General features: G+C 44.7%; 2 protein-coding genes across 7 annotated transcripts in view; one reads left to right on the top strand and one right to left on the bottom strand.

Moving 5' to 3' along the window:
* Nucleotide 1: 1 nt before the first annotated feature.
* ADPRH (ADP-ribosylarginine hydrolase) lies at nucleotides 2–16715 on the top strand. 4 transcript variants are annotated; one of them, XM_050960294.1, is made up of 4 exons: nucleotides 2–138; nucleotides 9483–9829; nucleotides 12480–12840; nucleotides 14898–16715. In XM_050960294.1, the coding sequence occupies exons 2-4, from the start codon at nucleotides 9517–9519 to the stop codon at nucleotides 15295–15297; spliced, it is 1074 nt and encodes a 357-aa protein (XP_050816251.1). In that variant the 5' UTR covers nucleotides 2–138; nucleotides 9483–9516; the 3' UTR covers nucleotides 15298–16715. The 4 variants fall into 4 exon arrangements, with proteins under 4 accessions (XP_050816251.1, XP_050816233.1, XP_050816226.1 ...); XM_050960276.1 differs by having other exon boundaries at nucleotides 107–196; XM_050960269.1 differs by lacking the exon at nucleotides 2–138 and adding an exon at nucleotides 145–248.
* A 2454-nt stretch (nucleotides 16716–19169) lies between these two features.
* IGSF3 (immunoglobulin superfamily member 3) overlaps nucleotides 19170–22829 on the bottom strand; it is a 276745-nt gene continuing 273085 nt past the window's right edge. For all 3 annotated transcript variants that reach the window (XM_050956908.1, XM_050956891.1, XM_050956900.1), the window contains one exon: nucleotides 19170–22313. In XM_050956908.1, the coding sequence (XP_050812865.1) occupies nucleotides 22063–22313 (251 nt within the window). In that variant the 3' untranslated portion in view covers nucleotides 19170–22062. The remainder of the gene's footprint in view (nucleotides 22314–22829) is intronic.

Raw genomic sequence — 22829 nt, 5'->3', positions numbered from 1 at the left:
CTACAACCGCGGTCAGCTGCTGCCTTCAGAAGCGGTTGCTGACAAAGGATTGGCTGCTTCATCTGCAAATCAAACCGAGAAGCTGCCGGAAGAAGGAACAGTCCGGTTCCGCGCGGGGGCTCGGCTGCAGAACTGCGAGTAATTCCTCCCTTTTAACCCCGTTCTTTGCAGCCTTTCTTACAACGGGACATAAGAGGTAGCTGCTGCATGCCCGTCTCTGCTGGCGCCAGAACGCCCCTGGCCTGCAGGTAGTTTGTAAACAAGCGATAGACGCTGAGGCTCGCTGTGGGCAGCCATCGCTCGCGAAAGGCACAGGCAGGGGGCCGTTTCTAATGGTTATCCGCGTCCTGACATTTAGGGATGGATGGATGAACCGGGGGGAAAAAATAGCACTCCCGCCTTCCACCCAATGCTGAGCACTTCGTACTTCTTCAGAGCACTTGCAAACATTAACTAAGCCCCACAATTCTCAGGATCTGCAACCTACAGCTGCACCCGCTAGTCCTCTGCCCGCCCTGCTGGATTCTGGGGCCTTCCTCTAACAAGGAGCTGAGTCTCCATGGCAAGGGGCCCTCTCTTTCGCTTAGGGTGACCAGACAGCAAGTGTGAAAAATCGGGACGGGGTGTGATAGGAGCCTATAAAAGAAAAAGACCCCAAAATTGGGACCTCTGGTCACCCTACGTCTCGCTGCCTCAAGCTGTTGCAATTAGATGGATTGTGCTGTGGCTAATACCTGCATCCTGGCCATCAGCCCCCAGCTTTAAAGAGACCCAGGGGACCCGCCCCCGCTTGTCACGCAATGCCTTTGCAAATCCCACAGCATTGCACCTGCCCAGCACTGGCTGATACTAGCAGGAGTTTCCCCATCCTGTCAGGCTTGCAGCCACTGGGCATGCTCCAGTTCAGAGGCGGATTAAGATTTATTGGGACCCTGTGCACAAAGAACATTTGGGCCCCCCACATCCTGGGGGCCCAGGGTGTCCAGAATCAGGGGAAGTAGGGGGCATCTCCCCCCTCCCTTTTAAAATTGAGAGGGCCATGCCTGCCCATTTTTTAACATAGGTGTAGAAGCCTCAGGCAGCACAAAGTGGTGGCTGCATGGGTGTAGTTTAGGGGAGGTGAAGGAGTGTTGCCCCCCAAACTGCAAGCCTCAGGCCAGAGGCGACAGGAGGAGTAATGCCGCATATGGTTGCTGCCTTGGGCATAAAGCCCAGGAGGCAGCAGTGGGGGCAGGCTGGCAGAAGGAGCCGGGCGCAGGCACTGGGTGGAGTGCAGCGGCCACGGAGGCTGGAGGAGCTCTCTGCCCAGCTCCTTGCTGCGTGTGACCTTCCCAGGGCTCCCTCCCTCCTTCCAGGCCAACTCAGGGCCTCCTTTCCCCGCAGAGCATGTCTGCAGGCCCTGGGGAGGGGGCAGGAGGCTGGACCAGAGCCCCTGCCCCATGGTCCCACCAGCAGCGGTGTGCCCCGGTGGGTGGGGATACAGGCTGGGGACTGCTCTTGGACACTCTGGCCCCCTGCTCAGTGCAGGTGCAGGGTCTCGGGCACCCCACAGTGGCCTGAGCTCCCTTGGCAGCTCTTACCACTGTCGGCTCCAGCTTCTGTCCTGGCCAGGGGGCAGGGCCTAAGGGAGGGAAGAGGAGGGGCAGGGACAGTTCCAGTGACAGTGGTGCCCCCCCCCCCTACACAGGTTCTGGCGCTCCTGCTCACGAATTGGCCAGGGCCCCTGGGCATGTGTTAATCCGCCACTGCCTGTAGATCAGCTACAATCGAACATAGCCAAAAATCCCATAGATGATTGTAAAACCAAAGACCCCATAGAAGAACTTGAACAAAACCAAAAGCTCAGTGGAAAAGCAGGTAAACAATGGAGCAGGTCAAAGCAGGCTTCCTGCTAGAATAGGGTTTGAAGTTCCCATCTGATAAATCACTTTCACGATTCAGTTTTATCACCGGAGCAACTGCGTATGCTTGATACAGATTGGTCCTTGCCTGCCCACTGTGATATGTGTGTGATATGCCAAACAGAGAGTTTCAGTTTTTCCTACAAGCTGCCATTTTTCCATCTTCATTTTACAGCATGATAAAAGCACTGCATGAAGATTTGCATGTCAAGTGGCTTAGCATGCTCATATCTTTCCGATTACACATACTGTCACATCTGGTGCTTGTTTGGGGATACAGAAGCTCAAAAATCAACATGGGTGACAGGTTTCAATGATGGGAAGAATATGCTAAAGTTAATGGCTGTCCATGGGAGGACCAAACAACTTCTGCAGTCACATGTGGCAGCTTTATAGTTTTGACCCTTCACAAGTATCAATGCATGTTTCGATAAACTAGCATCTGAAATATTAGGAAGTTGCAAGAAGTACTAAAAATATTGCATGACACAGTCAAAACTTTAGCTAATTTAGGTCCCCCTTTTCATGGCTTCTGTGAAGTATTGGAGAGCATCTGTTGTGGTATTTAGTTAATTATCGTGAAGCTACTTGCCTGACTTAATACAAAATTTGCCAGACATATCAATGACGCCAAGAGAATCAAATACTTGAGCAAGAAAATTACAGATGAACGTACGTCTTTTTGCTTCAGAAACCAGGAAGCACATACTTACTAGCTGCAAAGAAGCTAAGTTTTGTTTTTTACTGTTGTTGCAGATGCAAACATGTCGATCAAATGGCTTCATTTTTTTAATATTGATCATATCAAAGGAAAAGTAGATATAAAAGAGCATTTGTGGCAATAAGCGAGGCAGATGCTGCATCCATGTGTGACAAGTTAACTGAAGTTTTATTTGACAAGTATTGGATCAGACCCCAAATACATGTCTGGACAGGGTTCAAAAAGTAACTAGTTAAGTTCATGGAGGATAGATCCATGAATGGCTATTAGCCAGGATGGACAGGGATGGTATCCCTAGCGGCTGTTTGCCAGAAGCTGGGAATGGGTGACAGGGATGGATCACTTGATGTTTACCTGTTCTGTTCGTTCCCTCTGGGGCACCTGGCACTTGCCACTGTCGGAAGACAGAATACTGGGCTAGATGGACCTTTGGTCTGACCCAGTATGGGTGTGCTTATGTTCTTATGACAGGGATATGTTGGGGCCAGTGTTATGGCTGGTCCTCGTGGAGGAGTGCAAGGGAAAAAAGAGAGAATATCTTTCAGGCAAGGGAGGCAAAGTGTGTGCGCCATATATCCATTGCCTAGCACGTCAAATTAACCTAGTTTTGGTTCATGCTTCTGAAGATATGGCTAGTCCAGACCTGAAGATTTTCTTCACAGCTTTGCAGGAAATACATAAATATTTCACAGACTAGCCATCAGTGTGGAAAAACTAATGATTAAGTCTAAAAATAATCTTTATCTTCAAACTGTTGCTTGAGAGAGTACAGTTTTACAAAGAGAAGAGGAACTTGATGATGCACTTAAGGCCCCCGAGTAGCTGACAGGATTGATACAGCAGCTGAAATTGCACAGGCTTCTGAAGAATGAAGGAGACCCTTACATGTAACAGCATTCTGCAAGACTAGATGGGCAGCTCAAATGAAAGCCACTGAGGCAACTATAGTAAATTTTTTAGAGTATTATTGAATGCCAAGAAAATGAAACTGTGGCTGAATGCAGGAGTAGTGAGGACATACATTGAGCAAAAAGCAACATGTCTGATGGATTGGCTGTTCTACCTCAGTATGTTATGGTGGCATAGGATCTTTGTTATCATGGCTGCAGTCTCTGGAATCTTTTGGTCAAAGACTATTGACCTGATCCAAGTCCTCCAACACAGTGAATGAGCTCAGCAATCTCAGATCTGAAAAAAATTATGAGGAAAATAGTAAAAATCTCAGACCAGGTGGGAAGCAACGGGTTATGAAAATACAAACTATCCAAGCCACAGGAAGAGATGTGTACTCTGCGTGTATGATGCATTTGTACACAATTGTGTGTTAAAAGCAAAGGAGAACCATCGAAGGAAATACTTTGAGGTCTTGGATATGATGGGTGAACTAAAATCTCAGTGTGAGGGAATTCAAGAGGTAGCTGCTTGATTTGGTTTTATCTATCCCAGGTGACTTAAAAAAATATAACTTTGGCAGAGTCAAAGGAGAAAGTTCTTAAACTCATGGGGAAATACTCATTTTTCTTTAGACTTGGTTTACAAGATTGTAAAATTATTCATCTTGAAAAACAAAGGACACAGAGGTATTCAGTTTGTCCCTTGGAGTCCAGAGCTACTTGAATTTCATAGTGTCAAGTTATCCCGTTGATGTTTTTACCAGAAATGAAAATATTGTGTTGACTCTCACCCTACTAATTGGAGTGCCTAGCGCTGAATGTGAAATGAGCACATTAAGATGTGTCAAAAATTATGTGTGTTCAACACTGTCACAGACACGGTTGAGTGATCTTGTGCTCATTCCAATAGAGAAAGGCATGACAGTATCATCAAACAATTGGCAAAGGCATGACAGTATCATCAAACAATTGGCCAAGGAAAAGTATTGCCATTGGTGCAAGGTTCCAGTAATTGAAAATACGCAAGCCAGCACAGTTTGGGTGAGATTCCACTTATGTTTGAGCCTGTGATTTTTTTTTTAAACCTTTATATTCAAAAAAGCCTAAGGCGATGTGACTGTGCTGCATGTTGCTGACCATGTTCTGACCTTTAAATCTGCCCCTAAGTTTGGCCTATCCTGGTTCTCTAGTTTTGGATGGATTGTGGGTTTCATGTTGTGTTAAAGCACCTAAGGCTTGAGATGGGATTTTTTTTGTAATAAATCTAAAACCAAGTTTCTAAAAATCCCTTGACTCACTTAGAATGACTAACTCACAGAAGCTGATCTGATGCTGACTTCCTGTGTGATTTCTGCCAAATCGCCTAACTTCGCTGTCCTTGATCATAGACTGTCTTAGGTAAATTTTCCCCTAAATTGGTATTAAATTATACCAAGGCTTGGAGCACTAGTGCAGACAGACCACTGGTGTTTTAAGCAAAGAATTGTTTGACCATGCTCAGGGTAGATCTAGGCAACAGGCTGGTTAAAACCTCTGGGCCCTGTCTACACTACTGCTCTAGCCAATGCTTGACCTGCAATGGGAGGCTTGTCTAAAATTCCTGACACAGATGCAGCCTCTATGCTCCATCTGTAAGTTTTCCTACTTGTCCTCTTATTGCGTTTAAGCATCTTCAGTGATGTTGCACCTGTGCAACTGATTGGAACTAAGTATGCAAAGGCCTGATGTACACAAAGGAATAGGAGTCAGCTCACACTCTCAACTGGGCTGGTTCTGCAGGGATTGCAGAAGTGAAATGCAGCAAAAAGAAAGAGGTTGTCACTAAACTAACAGATCCAACTCTGAATACACACACAGGGTAGATCGAAGCAATAAGGTGATTTCTATAAAACTGAATGGCAAAAAACCTACATTCAGGCAGAGTTAGGGCTGCTTGGTGGCATGTCATCCCCTTGCAGAACGCTAAGTGGAGCAAAAGTCAAACTTCTAAAAACCAGGAAATATAGAATTAAGGTTGTCCATGCAACCTTAACTCTGCCCTCTATCAGCAATGCTCTAATATGCTCTGTTATCACACATACCTTTACTCTGCCAACCCCACAATTGCTGAAATGTTTAAACCTTTCACCTGCTTTTGCAACCCATGCACCTTCACCCACACGAATCCATCTAATGCTATTAAAGGACAAAAATGGAAAAAGTTGGATGAACACTCGCTCCATTAGATCCTAGCACTCACAGAGGGGGCAGTGAGAGGGATTCAGGTACCCCCAAAGCAACAGGGCCTCCCACACCTCAGCTCATGAGGGGAAAAGGTGGGGCTCAGCTCCCCCCCCCCCCGGGGCAAGAGCCCTTCAGATTTGGGAACACACACATGGAAGGGAAGAATGTGGGGCTGACAGGTGCCCATCGGTATTCTCCCCTAGTCCCATGCCACTCATCCCAACAAGCCAGTATCCCGCCCCTCCAATTCCCCTAACCCCCACACCTCCCTCAACTGCACCCCCAACCTCTCCTCCCTCCTGTATTACGCATTTCCAGCTATCCTTCTTCCCTTGCTGCAGTCCCAACCTCCTCTTCCCCCTCTGCTCTGCCCCTTAATGCCCATCCCTCCCAGGAAGCATTCATATGTTTAATTCCTCTCTCCCACTGTCATGGAGTGTATGTACCCCATGCTGCAACAACCAAGGGGTTAATCCAGGCACTGCTGATTAGCAGCCTCACAGCAGCTTGGAGGATAAAAGGGCTGGGAAGCAGAGGGGTGGGATGGCTAAAAGAAGAGTGAGCAGACTGGTGAAAGGAATTCCTGTCAGCAAACTGCTAGAGAGCTACCAAGCAACAATACCCCAGGAAGGATGGAACAGACCAACAGGCTAAAGAGCCTGCAGAGGCCTGGGGGAAGGTTGATGGTGCCTGTTAGGGGGCTTATTTTTTTACCCTTTTACTTCCCTGGTCCTTCTCGCAGGAACAGAGAGCAACAATACCCGAAGTTCGAAGGTGCAAACAATTCGATGTTTATTGGGGTGAACTTTCAGCAAACATGATTCCAGTTTCCTTCCTCAGTGTCCCCCTTCCCAGCTCTGACACCACAGAGCCTTGCCTGTGTCCCTGTTCCCATTCCTCCCCTTAGCAAAACATGATGCCAATTCCCCCACCCCCATTCCGTTCCCATTCCCCTCCTTACTTCCTGATTGACTGCACACTATATAGTAAAACTTAGTTTTGCTTAGCTATACCTTAACCAATCATTTTACTAAAATTTAACTAACCAATCCTAACACATTGTAACATAATTATTTAACCAATTATATCCCACCACCTTAATTGGTTTACACCCAACAAAATTAATTATACAGCAGAGAAAAACAATTACAAAACCAGACAGAGATTATACAGACAAATAATAGGAAAGTGGAGACTACAGTAATAAAAGAATACAGAAATGTGGATTTCACATCCCAGTTATTGATAAGTGAGCTCTTGCCAAACAGGATGCTATCAAACTAAGTTTCCTTTTACATCTTCTAGGCTCTTCCCTTTTTCTGGAGATGATAGGAATATCAGGACAGGAATGTATTCCTAACAGATCAATAGCACCTTATTTCAATGTAACTAGTTTGAAATGTAAGAATGTAACTGTTTGCTTCCCAGTTTATGCTGCCTCTGCTGCTTAGCCAAAGGCTTAGCCTAAAAACAGGGCCTCAGACTGTCACAGTAAAAAAGGTGCTTACACCACCAAACAGTAATTTTAATTCTCTTTTATACCCCTGTAACTAGCTAAGTGATAAAAATACACCTAAATTATTAAGGTTATAGGCCTTTGCAAACAGGCCTGAATATTTATATCCTAAAAGTGCCCTGAGCTCCTTCCTGAGTCAATGAACACTGATCCTGCTTGTCTAGCTTGAGGGCCCTGAGCTGGAACCTAGTGCAGTGGTGAGCGGGGATCCCGTACCAAGTCCTTGATGGCCTTGAGGACAGAGGGGTCTTTCAGATTCCTGGGCACTAGGAATTGGTAGAGTCCTGCTAATCTGCATGATCCAGTGCCACGTCCCACTTGGCCAGGAGAGGGCACTGTTGCACTGCTGCACTAACTCCACCTCCTCTCCACCCCCAAAATCTGCTACCCATGACTCTCAAATTGTAGCCACTCAGTCCAAACCTTTTGTTTTAGGTGGGGGTTTATGATTAACTTACTCTTAGTTATGTTAATTGAAGGGTGAATTCACAGCTCTTAGTCTCAATGAGATCTGTGATTCATCCAGTCATTAGTACCTCTCAGTTGAACAGTACAAGGCAGAAGGAAATCAGTTTTAGAAGGCGAGGGCTGTAACTTGGCAACCCCTTGGTCAAAAGATCCCAAGTATGGATCACTAACACTAGCCTGTGCCCCAAATTTCAAAGCAATCTGAGAAGCCGTTTGGATTTTAAAGCACTTACAAGCATCAGCCTTTAAAGCCTATAAACTGGAAGGAAAGGAAACACTCTGGTCATTTTTCTGTATTGGTGGGTGTGCACTGTAAACAATGTCCATTTTCTCAAATCCCGTCCTCAGTCTGTATCCCCCAAAGATTTAGTGGGTGTCCCCATTATCTTGGGTAAAACTGGACAGATTGAGACCATTTTGAACCGCCTCACATCAATAGTTTTATCTCTAGCTCTGTGCAAAAAGCCCCATCCTCATCAACAACACACAAAAACCAACCACAGATAGAAACTTTTTGAAAAATGGTTATTTTTTCAGGTCCTCAGTCTTCATAGCCCCTACCCTGCACTCTCTTGAGGCACACCAAATTTCAAAGGACTCCTACTAAGCATGTCAATTTTAGAAGACTTAGAAACGTTGGTCTTTAAATGGAAGATGTAATATAATCTTAACTCTTGGGCATTGCTGGACCACTATAATTACTCTTCAGAGTGCAGCTGGACTTCATTGTTGTTTTACATCACTTTCTTAATCTATAGCAATTGATTAATAAGTTAACCTTTCACTTTTGATATGGTTTTCTTTGTGCATTTTTCTCAATGAAAATAGACCAAACAATTTCATGTTATGGCTCTTAAGCATTTATCAAAATGCTACTATAACAAGGTGGCAAATCCTGCAGGGGGATAGATGTTGGCTGTTTTTTTAATAAAGAAATGTTGGGTTAGCTTTATTTAAGTACAGATTTAATACAAAACCAACTAGCCAACCAAGCTGAGGGTGTTATATGGAACACGCTTTAAAAAAAACAAAACAAAACCAAACAAACAATCTAAATTTTATATACTTACAAATAACTTTATTCTCAATTGCATCTGTAATTTACCTGGCCAGGATGGCAGCAGCTGAATATAGTTGGGAATGTGTATTTTGTCTGATCCTGAGAGAAACATGGTATAGCCCAAGGGTTGGCAACCTTTCAGAAGTGGTGTGCCGAGTCTTCATTTGTTCACTCTAATTTAAGGTTTTGCGTGCCAGTAATACATTTTAACATTTTTAGAAGGTCTCTTTCTATAAGTCTATAATATATAACTGAACTGTTGTTGTATGTAAAGTAAATAAGGCTTTTAAAATATTTAAGAAGCTTCATTTAAAATGCAGAGCCTCCCAGACTGGTGGCCAGGACCCAGGCAGTGTGAGTGCCACTGAAAATCAGCTCATGTGCTGCCTTCAGCACATGTGCCATAGGTTGCCTACCCCTGGTCTAGGCCTAGGCCTAAAGCTTGAGAGAACGCTGGTGTGGGATCTACTCTTGGTTCAGGATAGGGTTAGAATTTATATTTGTTTCCCAGTAGAACACCCACAGGCCATTCCCTACTGAGAAGCTAAACTAACTGTACGGATTGTGAGGCAAAGTGTGCAAATACTGGTGCCGAAAAGCTGAACGTTCCAGCTCTTAGGACTTTATGAGAGTGGCTCTTGCTTGACCAGATACACAGTGAAGCACCCTACCAAGCTAATAATACTCGTTTTCTTTTCAGAGTCCACGGAAGTGGAGCCACCCTGAGACACAGCATGAGTTCAGGTCTGATTGAGAACTACGTGGCAGCCATGGTGCTGAGTGCAGTTGGTGATACCTTGGGCTATTGCAATAGAAAATGGGAGTTCCTGCAGAATGGCCAGGAGATTCACAGGCAGCTTGCACAATTGGGGGGGCTGGGAAACATCAGTATAGCAGGCTGGAAAGTCAGCGATGACACAGTGATGCACTTGGCTACAGCGGAAGCTCTGGTAGCTGCTGGGAAACAACCAAGTTTTCCAGAGCTCTATTCCCTTATAGCAAAGCACTACAAGGACTGTATGGATGACATGGATGGCAGAGCTCCAGGTAATCCTTCTGAAATTGTATCTGTACCATACAAAACAATGTTTACTTCCTCTGTCTAATTTTCTCTATCTCATTCCCTCTTTAATTAAGGCTACCAGAGAGTGCCCCTGTTTTTAGTTGCTTATAACTTTACCAAACTAAGTGTTCAGGCTGAAATTTTCCATGTGAGTTGTCTGCATCGGACTGATTTTTCTGGAAAGTTTAAAATAAAACGGTTCTGCCATTTCCAAGAACAAGGTTAGGAAAAAGACATTGTTTTGCTAATATTCCTACAACAGTTTCTTTGAGAAGTTATAGCACCTCCATGTTTGGATCCGGGACTTGAAATTTGGCAGGGAGGTGACCTTTATGTTAGGGATGTGCCTTTGCAATTTCTGTGAAAAATATGCCCACATATGGCCCAGTTATAAGCCTTTGGAGGGAAAAATATCTCACTTTTACATATGCTCAGTAAAGACGTTGTAGAGTTTGGCAGCTAAATTCCCTGAAGATTGTATCTGCATTGAGCATGCTCCAGCCCAGGGTGGAAGGGACTAAACAGGATGTGACTGTCCCTGCTGGGGGGCCACTATAGGGCCTGGCACCAGACCTGAGAGCAGGAATCCTTTTTGTCCTGGGCTCTCAATGCCTCCCCATCCCTGCCCCACCGGCACCCTGGCAGTGTGGAGGAGAAGCAGCCTGATCCAAATGCAGAGTGGAAAAGAGCTGGATTGCGGAGAGGCAATGGAGGAAGTAGATTGGGACAAACTGCTCAGGACTGGGAAAAAAACTGGCTGGTAAATTGGCTGGATATAAGTAATACAATCGAAATAAAATATTTCAACATGATCAGTGACATTTTTGGAATTTCTGTTCCATGGGAAATTTCAGCTTTTCATTCTGATACAGAACTAGTAGGGTTGGGTTTTTTGGTTGTTTGTTTTGGTAATGTCTTGCGGAATTCCAATGTCCAGGCAGCTGTAGTGACCATGTAATTAAAGATAGTATGATATTTTATATGCACAAGGGGGCCAAAGTAAGGTTTCATGGGCAACTTTAATGCTGGCATTTCCTAACTTTTCAGTACTTGGCTTTGCATCCTTAACATTCTTTTAACATGCAGTAGAAACTCAGAATTACGAACTGACCAATCAGTCAATCACACCCCTGATTTGGAACCGGAATCACACTATCAGGCAGCAGCGGGGGAGGAGGGAAAGCTAATACAGTACAGTACTGTGTTAAATGTAAACTACTAAAGAATTAAGGGAATGCAACGTTTTTCTTCTGCACAGTAAAGTTTCAAAGCAGTATTAAGTCAATGTTCAGTTGTAAACTTTTGAAAAAACAATCATAACGTTTTGTTCAGAGTTATGAGCCACCTCCATTCCTGTAGTGTTTGTAACTCAGAGGCTCTACTGTAGTTTTTGGTCTGCAGTATACATCTTGTGCATACACATATACACAAAAATAAATATGCAGTGTTAAGGCTACAAAATTTACACAGATGGGATATAAAATTAAGCACAAGAAAAGAGATAAGCCACATCAAATATTTTTTAAAACCACAATGATCTTTATCGGTAACACCTTTAGTTTATTAAAATCTAAATCCCTTTGGACTAGTTCTGCTGTTTAATTTTCTGCATTTTTCCTCAGCTGGACAATGAAAGTACAGCAATCACAGTTTAGCCAGTTTTACTTAATAATTTTCCCACACTAGTACAATGCTGCAAAGTTTGGGTTGCAAACATTCCAGGGGAATATCTGGATGCTTGTGGAATGGGTAAATGGAGACATGAAATTAACCACGGATGATTTATACAATTCATGGAAACTTTGCAGTGTTAGGCTATAAATATTCTTTGGACCTAAACTGATGAACACTCATGACTCCAGGTAAGCCAAAGGAAACTGCAGGTGCTTAACAGCTTTGAAAATTAGGCCATCTCTGCTTAGGTAACAAAGTGTGGACTGACATACCTTATTTCAGGCATATTGACAGTTTTTGCCACTGTCCTAGGTGGTTAAGAGAGAGAGTCTCTCTGTAGTTACAGCTGTAGCTAGCTTTCTGTTACAAGACTGATTTTTTACCCTTATCTTACATGTTCAGAACTTCAGTCAAGCTATTTGAAATATGTCACATATATGCTCCTTTGCCAGAGAACAAGTTTTTAGGAGTTGTCTGACAAAATCTGTTGAGAGACAGAGTCTGGGGGTGATGGGGAAATCAAAAAGATTGTTTAACTTTTTTAAATTAGTTCTTTGCTTTCACACACTAAATTTGGCCTGGAAATGACAAATTTGTTTTATTTTGTTGGCCTTGACAAGGACTGAGACTTTGATGCTGTCTTATATATTACTTTTTCTCTCTCTCTCTCATGGGGGTTTTCTGAAGCTTTTTCATACTTTTTATAAATTAAGGATAGTGTGAGTGAGTTTGGTTTGGGATTATACAAGTTGTTTCAGCAGTTGAAGTCAAGGGAAGTCGAGACACATAAGTAAGAAAGGCAAATTAGGCTTTGACATGAAATTAGGAAAGGTATACGGGAAAGCACCTTCCCTTCCCTTCCCTGCTTATCCTCTGGCCTTCACCATTCCTCATTCTAAATGAACATTCTGGCCTATTGATCACGGCTTCCCTTTATTAGTCTGTTTCCTTCCTGCACAGGTTCTACCTGCGTTCAAAACGCACTGGGCCTGCAGCCAGACCAACCAGATGGCTGGAGGATTCCGTTTAACAAGCATGAGGGAGGATGTGGGGCTGCCATGCGGTCCATGTGCATTGGGCTGAGATTCTGTCATCCTGAGCAGTTGGACAGCTTGATTCAAGTCAGCATCGAGAGCGGTCGAATGACCCATCATCATCCAACTGGCTATCTAGGATCCCTGGCTTCTGCTCTCTTTACCGCCTATGCTGTGAATCGCAAGCCCCCTCACGAGTGGGGGAAGGGACTGATGGAAGTGCTGCCACAGGCTAAAGTCTACATCCAGAAGTATGGCTACTTTGTGAAGGAGAACCTGAAGCACTGGTGAGCCAGGCTGGGTTCTGCTGGTGAGATGACTGGAATTTGTATGCTCCCAAATGGCTGGTTACCAGTCTCTCCAGACTATCAAATGCAAGGCATTCAGCAACCTCAGCCACGGGGTCTCAACACCGTTCTTTGAAACGAGTCTGTTTCATGATCCCAACAAGGAGGGTTCACTTCATGGCCCCTTTACACTGCCTTTGTGTCAATTAGAATCAGGCCCTAGGATAGGAAAGGTTTCTACCCCATCCCACAGCTTTCCTCTGCATTGCCCACTCCTGCGTGTTCAGGCCTCCCTGCAGTCTTGTTGGAAGGTTATGAAAGTGCTTTACACACCCTAACGAACTAACGTTTCTAAACCCCTCGGTGAGGGAGGGAAGTATTGCTGTCCCTAGTGTTAGTGTGCAGGTGCTGGGGGCCTGAGAGATACAGATCAGGCTAGATGGTTTGGTGGTCACTTCTGGCCTTAAATGCTATGAATGTGACTTTACAGATGGAGAAAGAGGGGATTAAGCAAGCTGCCCTCCACCATACTTCAGTTCTCTAATGGGGCCAAAGAGAGAACCTAGCTCCCTGTATCTCAGCTACAAGACCATCCTTCCTCCCTAAAGCCTGAATGACGAGATTGGGGCTGTTACACTAAATATGGAGCACCTTAAATAGATCCAAGCCTAGCTCAACTCAAGACAAGTACTCAAGGGTTCTGATGTTTCTTTGCCAAAACCAAACGTAGAGTCTGCAAATCTTATGAGAGAACATGCTTCTCCATGAGCTTTCCACTGGACAACTTGCACAACAGCCTCTCTGTTCAAACTGTACCGCTGATGTCAGACAGAGCTAGGGAGCGTGGAGGTGATTGAAACAGAGAGGGAGGGAATTATTCATGCTTTTCAGAATCTAACAAGGTTCTTTCTAAAAAAGAGGTGGCTTTGGGAGGAGGAAGGGGATTTTAACTTTATCCAAGCTAGTTTGTTTATTCCTAATTAGCTTAAAAACACACTTGGGGTCAGTTCCTCAGCTGAAGCGATGCAGATTTACATCAGTTGAGGATGATCTTCAACAACAGCTCATTGAATACTAAAGTGATTTGTGAACATTTGTGACTAAGAAACAGCACGTTTGGTTCACTAGTCTTTGTGGAGTCATTCACTGGCTATTCAGATGGCTGACAACCATTTGTGAAAAAACCGTGTGAAATTTTCAAGAGTTGCATGCAATTTTTAACACCAATAATTATTCGTTATTCAGAAATTTCCTGTAATATTTGTCATCCAACTATGGAGCAGAGATACCATGACTACTACTGTGGCCAATCACACACCACCAATAAATTCTTGAGTGGACACTTCAAACAAACCGTAGGCTGAAATTTGGTTGCGTAAACTGGCAAATTCCAAATTGACAGTAATCAGGATTGGCTCATCAGTAATTCAGAAAGGGGAAAGGGGATGGGGGTGTTGAGCTCTATCTTTCATCACTAATAGGTTACCTCAGCTTGGAAGAAAGCCGTTCTGAGGCAGCAGGCAAATTTATTTTTAGAGCTGGGGCTGAGGTGGGAAGTACAGATACACATTGTGAAAGACCCCTCTGAGTTTCAGATGTTGATTTCTTTCCCTCAGCACATTAGGGCTTGGGGCAGGCAGCTAAAATATTCTGATCTGGATCCTGGTTTGGACTCTGAATCCATTCACACACAATTTGTGGAGATCTCTGAATGCAGGATTTTGGTTCTCTCTACTTACTTTCTGTCACTTTGAATCCCTTGCAATGTAATGGGTTATTTGTCCTTGTCAGTGCTCTATTGCCCTCTCCTGGACGGAAGAGACAAACGGTTAAGTTTTCCTCCCTTTGTGATTCTCATCCTCTCATAGCCTTTGTATTGTGATTCGTGCTGCTAATGTCTCCAATTAGACAGGAGAGGTTTGCTGTTTGGTTTAACAGTGGGGCTGAGTTCTCGCTCTCATGTTTTTTGCTAACAGCTGTGGTGTCCAACTATTTAACAAAAGTGCTGCTTACTGCTGCCCTCGGACTTTTGCTTACTTTTCTCTCCTGTTTTGTAGGTCCTACTTTGAAGAACAGTGGAAAAGATACCTGGAGTCCAGGGGAATTTCAGATGGAGTATCTGTTCCTACCTTCCCTCCCGTGTATGGTGTGAAAGAGCGAGATGAATTCTATGTCTCCCTGAGCTACTCTGGCTGGGGCGGCAGCAGCGGGCACGATGCTCCAATGATTGCCTACGATGCTATACTTGGCGCTGGGAACTCCTGGACAGAGCTCGCTCACCGGGCTTTTTTCCACGGTGGAGACTCCGATTCTACAGCGGCCATTGCCGCGTGCTGGTGGGGGGCCCGGTATGGCTTCAAAGGAGTAAATGTATCCCTTTACAGAGAACTGGAATACAGAGAGCGGCTGGAGAAAATAGCTAAGGCCTTGTATGAGGTCAGCCAGCCAGAGGGGTAGTCCAACTCCAAGCAGAGAGGTGGTTCTAGAATTCACAAGACAAAACTAAACTTTACAAAGTTTGTTGTATAGCTTGCAGGGCGAGGGGAGGGTTAGATTGATCTTGGACTGCACTTTACTGCCCATCTACCTATAGCTCCTGATCTACCCAGGAAATGCTTGTGCTTCAGCAGTCTATCTAGCCCCTGTTTAGAAGTAGAATAACAGGATTAAGGATGAAAGTGTGAGGGGGAAAGCTGGCATAGCAGCTGTGTTCACTCAGTCTTTTCTCCTAGCAATGGCAAAAAAAAAAAAAAAAAAAAAAAAACACTCGCAGAAGCACCAAAGAGCAATGCATGGTCAGCCAGGTTTGGATTTTGTTAGTAATAGTATAAGAATTTGGTACTGGGTTGAGTTTGAGTGAAATTTTATATTCCTCCACAGAACAGAACCAGCACAGAGTGCTAGTGCCAGTCTTCCCTTCTCTCACATCCCAGTGCACTCACCCCAGACACTTAGTGAGCACCTCGACAGCTGAGAGGGGAATACAGTCTGTAGGACCCTTTCAACCTTTGGTCCTAAGGATCAATTAGTGTGAAGCGTGAAGGTGGATTTTCACATCTTTAGTGTGGGGAGATGCATTTTTCTGCTTTAAGAACGGTCATTTGGCATCTGTTTAAAACCTAATTTCACAGTGTGTCTAACCAGTTGCAGAATTTCAAGACCTTTTATGATTAAATAAAAATGTCAGTGTTCTCTCTTGCCTACTGCTGTTAAGGGGGAAGTCAAATCCACATATAGGCTTAGAATTACCTTAAGTGATTGGTAACATTAGGGAGAGAATTTGCACCTTTCTTCATAATGAGATCCGGTTAGACGAAGTATTAGAACTAGGAAATGGCGCTTGCTACCATATCCCAATTAAGCGTCGAGACCTTTAGAGCTGCTGAAAGATGTTCTTTTCTTGAAATTTTATGTAACTGCTGATAACACCTTTGAAAGTTTCTTGCTTTTCTGTGCAAACAGCTGAATTCTGTGTGTCTTACTCCCACGATGGCAGCTTTCAAGCTGATCATCATTTATCCTATTTAAGATCCTTTACAAAAGAATAAAATTACTACAAAATGTAATCTGATAATGCCAAACAATTCTGTTCTATATGAAACAGTCTAGATTTGCAAATGAATAGAAGATAGTGGCTGCTTCTCCACATCAGAGTTTGACATTGTGCCTTTTGATGAATTTGCAGCAGATATCCAGGAAATGCTAGAAGCGTATGAACAAGTTTCCAAATAAGAGGGAAAAGAGACTTGCAGTTCTTTACCTTTTGCCTGGGGTGACCTCTGGTTTTTAGTGCTCTGCCTATAATTAAATAAAAGCATAGATTTGGCCAATGGAAGATAAAGCACATATTTCTCATATTAAACTGTTTATTGGTGTTCCATTTTGTCCTTTGTTCTCACATGAGGGAGAAGGAAGGAAGTTGTTGTATTCATCTCTGACCAAACCCAGTGCTCAGGTCACGGAGGGTACCTTTATTGTTCCCTCAAAGTGCTGCAAAGTAACACCAAGAGCTTTTGTGCTGGCTTTGATGAGACAGGACCACTGTGCCCAAAAGGACAAAGGTGAAGGCAAGGAGAAGATGGACAGATAGTGTTAGGAAAGTGACGGCCGCACAACATTGTTTATTAAGGAACTGTGCTGAAGTGACACAGAATATAAACTCAGAGCTGAGGTGTTTTGTTTTTGTAAGGATAGTGCAGATGTTCCCACCCCTGCACAAGTCTGGGCTCCCATCGCTATAGCAGTCATGGAAGAATGCATCTGCCCATTTATCAAATTCAGGACTTGGAAAACTGTTTCCTACCTCCCAAACAAGACTAAACTAGTACCCCAAGAGCAACATATCTTAGTACATATTCCCTCCTCTCCCGAGTCCTCAAGGTAACTGCTGAGGAAAACTTTAGTAGTGCACTTGGTCCATGGATCCAGAAGCCTTGCAAGTTTGCGTTTGCATTTACTCATCAAAATAATTTACCCTTAGGCCTAGTCTACACTAGGGGGGGTGGGGGTCAATGTAAGATATGCAACTTCAGCTATGGGAATAGCGTAGCTGAAGTCGACATATTTTATTTCGACTTACCTCCCATCCTCACGGCGCAGAATCGATGGCCGTGGCGCCCCCATTGACTCCCCTTCCGTCTCTTGCCCTGGTGGAGTTCTGGAGTCGATGGGAGCACGTTCGGGGACTGATTTATCACATCTAGACGAGATGTGATAAATCGATCCCTGATAGATCAATTGCTACCCACCGATCCAGCAGGTAGTGTGGATGTACCCTTAGCCTCCCCATCCCAAAAGAAAGCAAGGGGCTACTATCACTGGGAAAAGAGAATGACAAGAGAAGTCATGAGCCAGGGATGTATGGGGGAAGCCTCTGTCTTCTGAGAGATGCTTTATCCCAGTTACATAGTGGGTGGGGGTTAAACACATGCACAGGTGGAAAGCATACATTCAGCAGCTAGGCAACCTGGACCTCAGTGCCCCAACTCCCCCTGCCAAAGAACCTCAGGAGATGTGAGCAGGTCTGGCTGGAAAAAGCTAGTATTTCATCACCATTTTCTAAGAAAAAGTTTTGTTATAACTTGTGTTTTGTGTTGTTTTTTATACAAAAAAATGTAAGTTGTGTTACATTCTAACCTCCCAACCTAAACCCCCCTTTGTTTCAGTGTAAAAAACAAAATGAGTGTTTCTGCCAACAAAATGAAATTTAAAAACAAGCTTAGTTGAAAACCGAAACATCTCAACCAACATGAATTCATTTATTTATTTAGTGATAGAAGCCGTCATTTCTGACAAAAGCCCCCCCCCCTTTTTTTAAATTAAAAAAAGGTCTCTAGTCCTGAGTGTTTTAGGGGAAAGTAGCTGCACCAGGACCTCAGTATAGATCTCAATGGGCACATCCACAGTGTTCCAGGAGTAAGCAGGTCTCCAGGCCACATTGTGCAATTTGAGTACTGCCCAGCATAGAACTCCCACATGGTTTTCTGCTACACATTCAGCATCGCTGTTTATCCCACAGACTACTCCCCCTACATTTCAGTTGCCACCTCTTTTGAGCTGCAGTGGGAGACCCAACCCATGGGAATCTATCCCCATGGCCCTGCGCATACACCTGCCCATCTGTGCACGGCCTTCCTTCTGCAGATACTCAGTCCCTGTTTTAGAACATTCCATGCACTCCCCTCTCCTGCTTGGGTCCATTTAAGGAAACGTGGTGGGCTGAGGGAAGAGGAATTTGTATTCGTGCAAACTCCTGAAAATGTAATCCTTAAATGGGTGCTTCAGTTTCACCAGCCACAGAATGGAGGTGCTGACAAAGGAGTTTTACAAAAGGTTGGCCAGATTCTTGCACAGTCAATAAAAATGGTTTTAGTACTGAGGTGCCACCCATGTTCTTTCTGAGACTGCACACAAACACAGAACCAGGAACACAAGGCCCAAGAAATGGCTGGCTCCTTCCTGTTTTGAACTTTGATGAGATCTATAGGGGTGTGTTCTAAGGCAACCTCTGTATTAGCCAGCTCTCTGAGCAAGACAGGGCAAGTTATTCTGCCACATCACAGTGGCTCTGCACCCTGGGACCCAGAATGAGAGCATAGCTGTCAGCAGAAAACCTAAAGCCAGAACTCACCTAGAAGTGAGCAACTCTAGAAAGTTCTCGGAAGTCAACATTAGCCTTTCCTCTGACCCCATTATAGCTGCCACCCTCCTGGTTGCTTATTACATACTTTCCTCACCAAACTGCCAAGCACACGGTTAGAATCCAAAGGCCTGATGACATCTCGATTTGACACAGCTCAGATGCTATTCGGAAGCTCCCTCTTGGCTGGCAGTGTATGCGTATGTGTGCATGCATGAGAAAATAAAGCACATTGAAAACCCATATCACACAAAACCAGCAACAAACATTCATCACGATTTCAACACAGTTTACTACAGCTCTCAGGTGTGTTGTATAAAACATGTTTAGTGCAACATAGTACAAAGCTCTTTTTAAAAAAAAAAATCTCGAACAGTTTTCCACATCATGCATGGACAGGTTTTTCTCTTTGCTTCTTGGCTCTTTACAGAAAGTTAAAGCAGAGAAAAAGTTGTTTGAAAAACTTCATGATAAAAGTTGTTGCAGGAAGAGCCTAGTTTATAAAAAAAAAAGTGAGGCTGGGCAATATGTTGCCAGCACAACTGATAAGTCATATTCCAGGTAAACTTGTGTAACCACGAACGTTGCTTAGAGGGAAATCCCATCTAATGGCCCTCAGGAATGCATCTGCTTAAGAGAGCCAAGCAGTGGAAGGGAATGTTTCTGGCCACCGGAGGTCACTGTGGAACAGCTTTCCATGGAAAGAGAGAAGCAATGCTAGTCAGAAAGGATGGAGAGAGATGTAGAGGCTACTGGGTCAATACAGCAGATTTTCAGTGCAAAGCTGAGGAGCAATATTCTCTTACGGCAGGAAAGGCTCCTGTTGATGTCTTTTTTTTCCTTTTAAAACTGAAATGAGTTGCACTTCCTGCCCTGAAGCAGTATCTACAGGAGATTTTACATTTATAAAACAATACCCACTGGCTTTGGGGCTGCTGTTTGGGTTTTTTTGGTTGGTTCTTCATTTCCATTCTCTTTTCAATCCTCCCTTCTGAGCAGACCCTCTGGATATCCAAGGAAGAGGAGTGTCTGAGTGCATATTAGAGAGCAATATTATACATACAGAGGGGCTGCTAAGCAGTAACAATTTGATGGAGGGAGACACAGCAAGTTTCTTCCTCATAAGGAAAGGGATGTCTTAAAACTAACGTTAGGTGGACTCTCCCTCCAGTGGAGTGAGACTTTTATGCACATGTATGTAGTATAGACATACGCCCCCTCTCCTCCATCTATGGAGAGCTTCTACATTGTTTAGATTTCTGCAGGGGCTCTTCACCTGCACTGAAACATTAGAGCATCATGGTTTAACCTACTGGCCCTGCAGAATTCTCCGAGCAGGGCTGCTCTGTCATGGACCTGCCAGCTCCTTCTCTCTTGAGGAAGGAAGGTCCTATTGGCTTGGAGAGGGCAGAGGCTGCGGGAATGGCCCCCCACAGACACATGGGGATGGGGAAACAGGACGTGTGGTATATCCCCACTTGGATTTAGCCACTCCACAAAAGACAAATAACGGCCAGGTTTGCCAGGAAGACATCAAGGAAGACACTGAAAGGTCATTTTAGGCCATCACTCCACTCCTTCCCCCTGACATACGCCAAGGAGGTGTCAGAGGATGCCATTTCCTACACCAGATGTGCTGGGGTACTTGGCTTACTGGGTAGTGGAATTTGGGTGTTCCAATTATACAGAGCCCCCATTTGGTTTTTAACCGCTGTATCTTTCACGGAAAGAACAGCACTTACTACCCCAGCACTTGCTTCCAATGAAGATCAGGTAACTTTGGGGGGTTGCGGGGAAAAGGGTTGTTCTCCTAGAGAAATAAACCAAAATAACAGAAAATGGCACAAAAACACACAAGAGAAGGGAGAGAGGATTTGTTTCTTTCCAGTGGGCATAATAGCACCCAGGGAACAAATCCCTCCGGCAGCCTCTTTGCCTGGTTTCAACTTACATTGGTAATTAGTGCAAGTCCTTGAAAACAAAATGAAACCTGGTCATTAATTCCACACTCCCATTGCCCAGTGTGTGGCTGTAACATACCACCCTTGCAGAACCATTCAAATATAATGAATCCCAGTCAATGGAGCCTCCCTCTCCTCACTTCCTAAAGTCATTACTTTGGTCAAGTTGACGAGGTTGGATCCAGCTGTTTGGCCCCACGTGACGAGCTCACAGGCAGCCCAGCCTCAACCCTGCCACTTCTGAGAGAATGGCAGCACGGTTTAGTAAAACCAGGTGGGGGAGGCTTTTGTCCCTAGTAAGCTGGGCTATCTGGGGAGTCTTCTCCTTGCTAGTGGCAGGGCCAGAGCGTCCCATGCGCCCCAGGCACAAAAAGTCCTTTGGACCAAACCAGGCTGCTTTAGTCCTGACTGCAAGTTGCCTGAGTGTCCAATCCTGTCCAAGGGCAAGACGACGTCCACCAAATGAAGCCCTGCACACATGCTAAATCCTCAAAGAAAGGAGAAACATTTGGGATGCGGAAGTGGCTGAACTAGCCTCATCTTTGAGACGAATCTCGCCGAAACCCAGCTGCCCTCAAAGCGCAGTTCGGGTCCTGTTCACTTCAGAGTAGTGAGCAGCTGGCTCAGTTCACCTTGGGGAAAGATTTTGTTCACTACAACATGAAGTCCCAAGGAGGGGCAAACAAAATTGATTTCAGGAAATGAATACTTTTACTCCAAAAAGAGCCCCAGGACACCAGACCAGAGTGTCGAATGAAACTGCTCTTGGAACTGCTCATGGTGCGACGGGGAAGGGAAGACGACAGTCTTTGGGTAACAAAAGCACAGCCCAAAGGACAACTACTGATGAGAACACAATGAACCCAAGAGGAAAATCCACTATGTACAGCAAGCACGTGGACTGTCCATCCATCTCTGGACTAGTTTTGTCATCAGAGGTGCTTGAGGAAGACTCAGACCCTCCAATCCCACAGTTGGGGAACTCTGAAGGGCTCAGTTGTGGAGTTGAACAGATGCTGAAACAAACTAAACAAGACCATCAAAACCTCTCCATTCCTTTGGGTTCCAGGTGTGTTTTTGCCTCTGTCTCTCTCTCTGTGGGTCAGTCTCAGCCGCCCCCCTTTAGTCTATAGTTCCCGGGTGGATGCTGAGGACGGGTGGCTCCAGGCAGGTGGGAGAGTAGTTGAGGTGAGGCTCTTTGATCCACAGCAAAGGGACCCCATTTTTGCCCTCTGAGTTCTTGCTGGAGTTCCTGCTCTTGAATCGCACCAGTAGGATGGTGATGATCAGGATGCCGAAGATGGGGAAGGGGTAGAAGAACACGAAGTAGAAGAGGGCATCGTTGGAGCAGATGATGGACTGCAGAGTGGAGCCTGAAAGCAGAGACAAAGGAAAGAAAAAAACATGGAGCAATGAATCTTGGCCATTATCAGCATTAGCCAGAGAACTGCCAAAGGGACAGTGATAACAGACTAGTGTGGAGATGGGAAGGCATCAAGGTCAGAGTGGATTTTCAAATCTCTCCCTCCCCACAAAGGTGCTCTTTCCTTGCAGTAAATGTCAGCTGGAGGGGGCTTGTTTTCCTTGCCTGACACTTATTCCTTTATGTTAGACTCATATTCATCTCTGTACTTGAGAGGTGGGGTCAGGCCATATTTTACTCCTGATGTGCAACCATTCAAACCTAGAAACTTTTTTTTTTCTTTTTAAATGAAAGTTCAGATTCTCATCTAACGCCACAACTCTGGGTTCTGGGGCTTTAATAAAAACACCAAACGTTGCAAGACTCAGCATCACAAAGCAATATCATCTCAGGGAAAGTTTCACCTTTTATTCTGTTCTGAATAAAGTAGCTGAAGCCTGCAACTTTCATCAGGAGGACTCGCACC

Source organism: Gopherus flavomarginatus, chromosome 1 (genome assembly GCF_025201925.1).
Source record: "Gopherus flavomarginatus isolate rGopFla2 chromosome 1, rGopFla2.mat.asm, whole genome shotgun sequence".
NCBI lineage: Eukaryota > Metazoa > Chordata > Testudines > Testudinidae > Gopherus > Gopherus flavomarginatus.
Note: the sequence above shows the minus strand (reverse complement) of the source record. Positions and strands in the feature narration are given on the sequence as shown.

What these genes read in the sequence shown, in the direction of transcription:
- ADPRH (XM_050960269.1), top strand. Translation starts at nt 208, where the DNA reads ATGCCCGTCTCTGCTGGCGCCAGAACGCCCCTGGCCTGCAG. An exon ending in CATGGATGGCAGAGCTCCAG is followed by an intron (nt 9,830 to 12,479) that starts GTAATCCTTCTG and finishes CTTCCTGCACAG; the next exon opens with GTTCTACCTGCGTTCAAAAC. An exon ending in AAGGAGAACCTGAAGCACTG is followed by an intron (nt 12,841 to 14,897) that starts GTGAGCCAGGCT and finishes CCTGTTTTGTAG; the next exon opens with GTCCTACTTTGAAGAACAGT.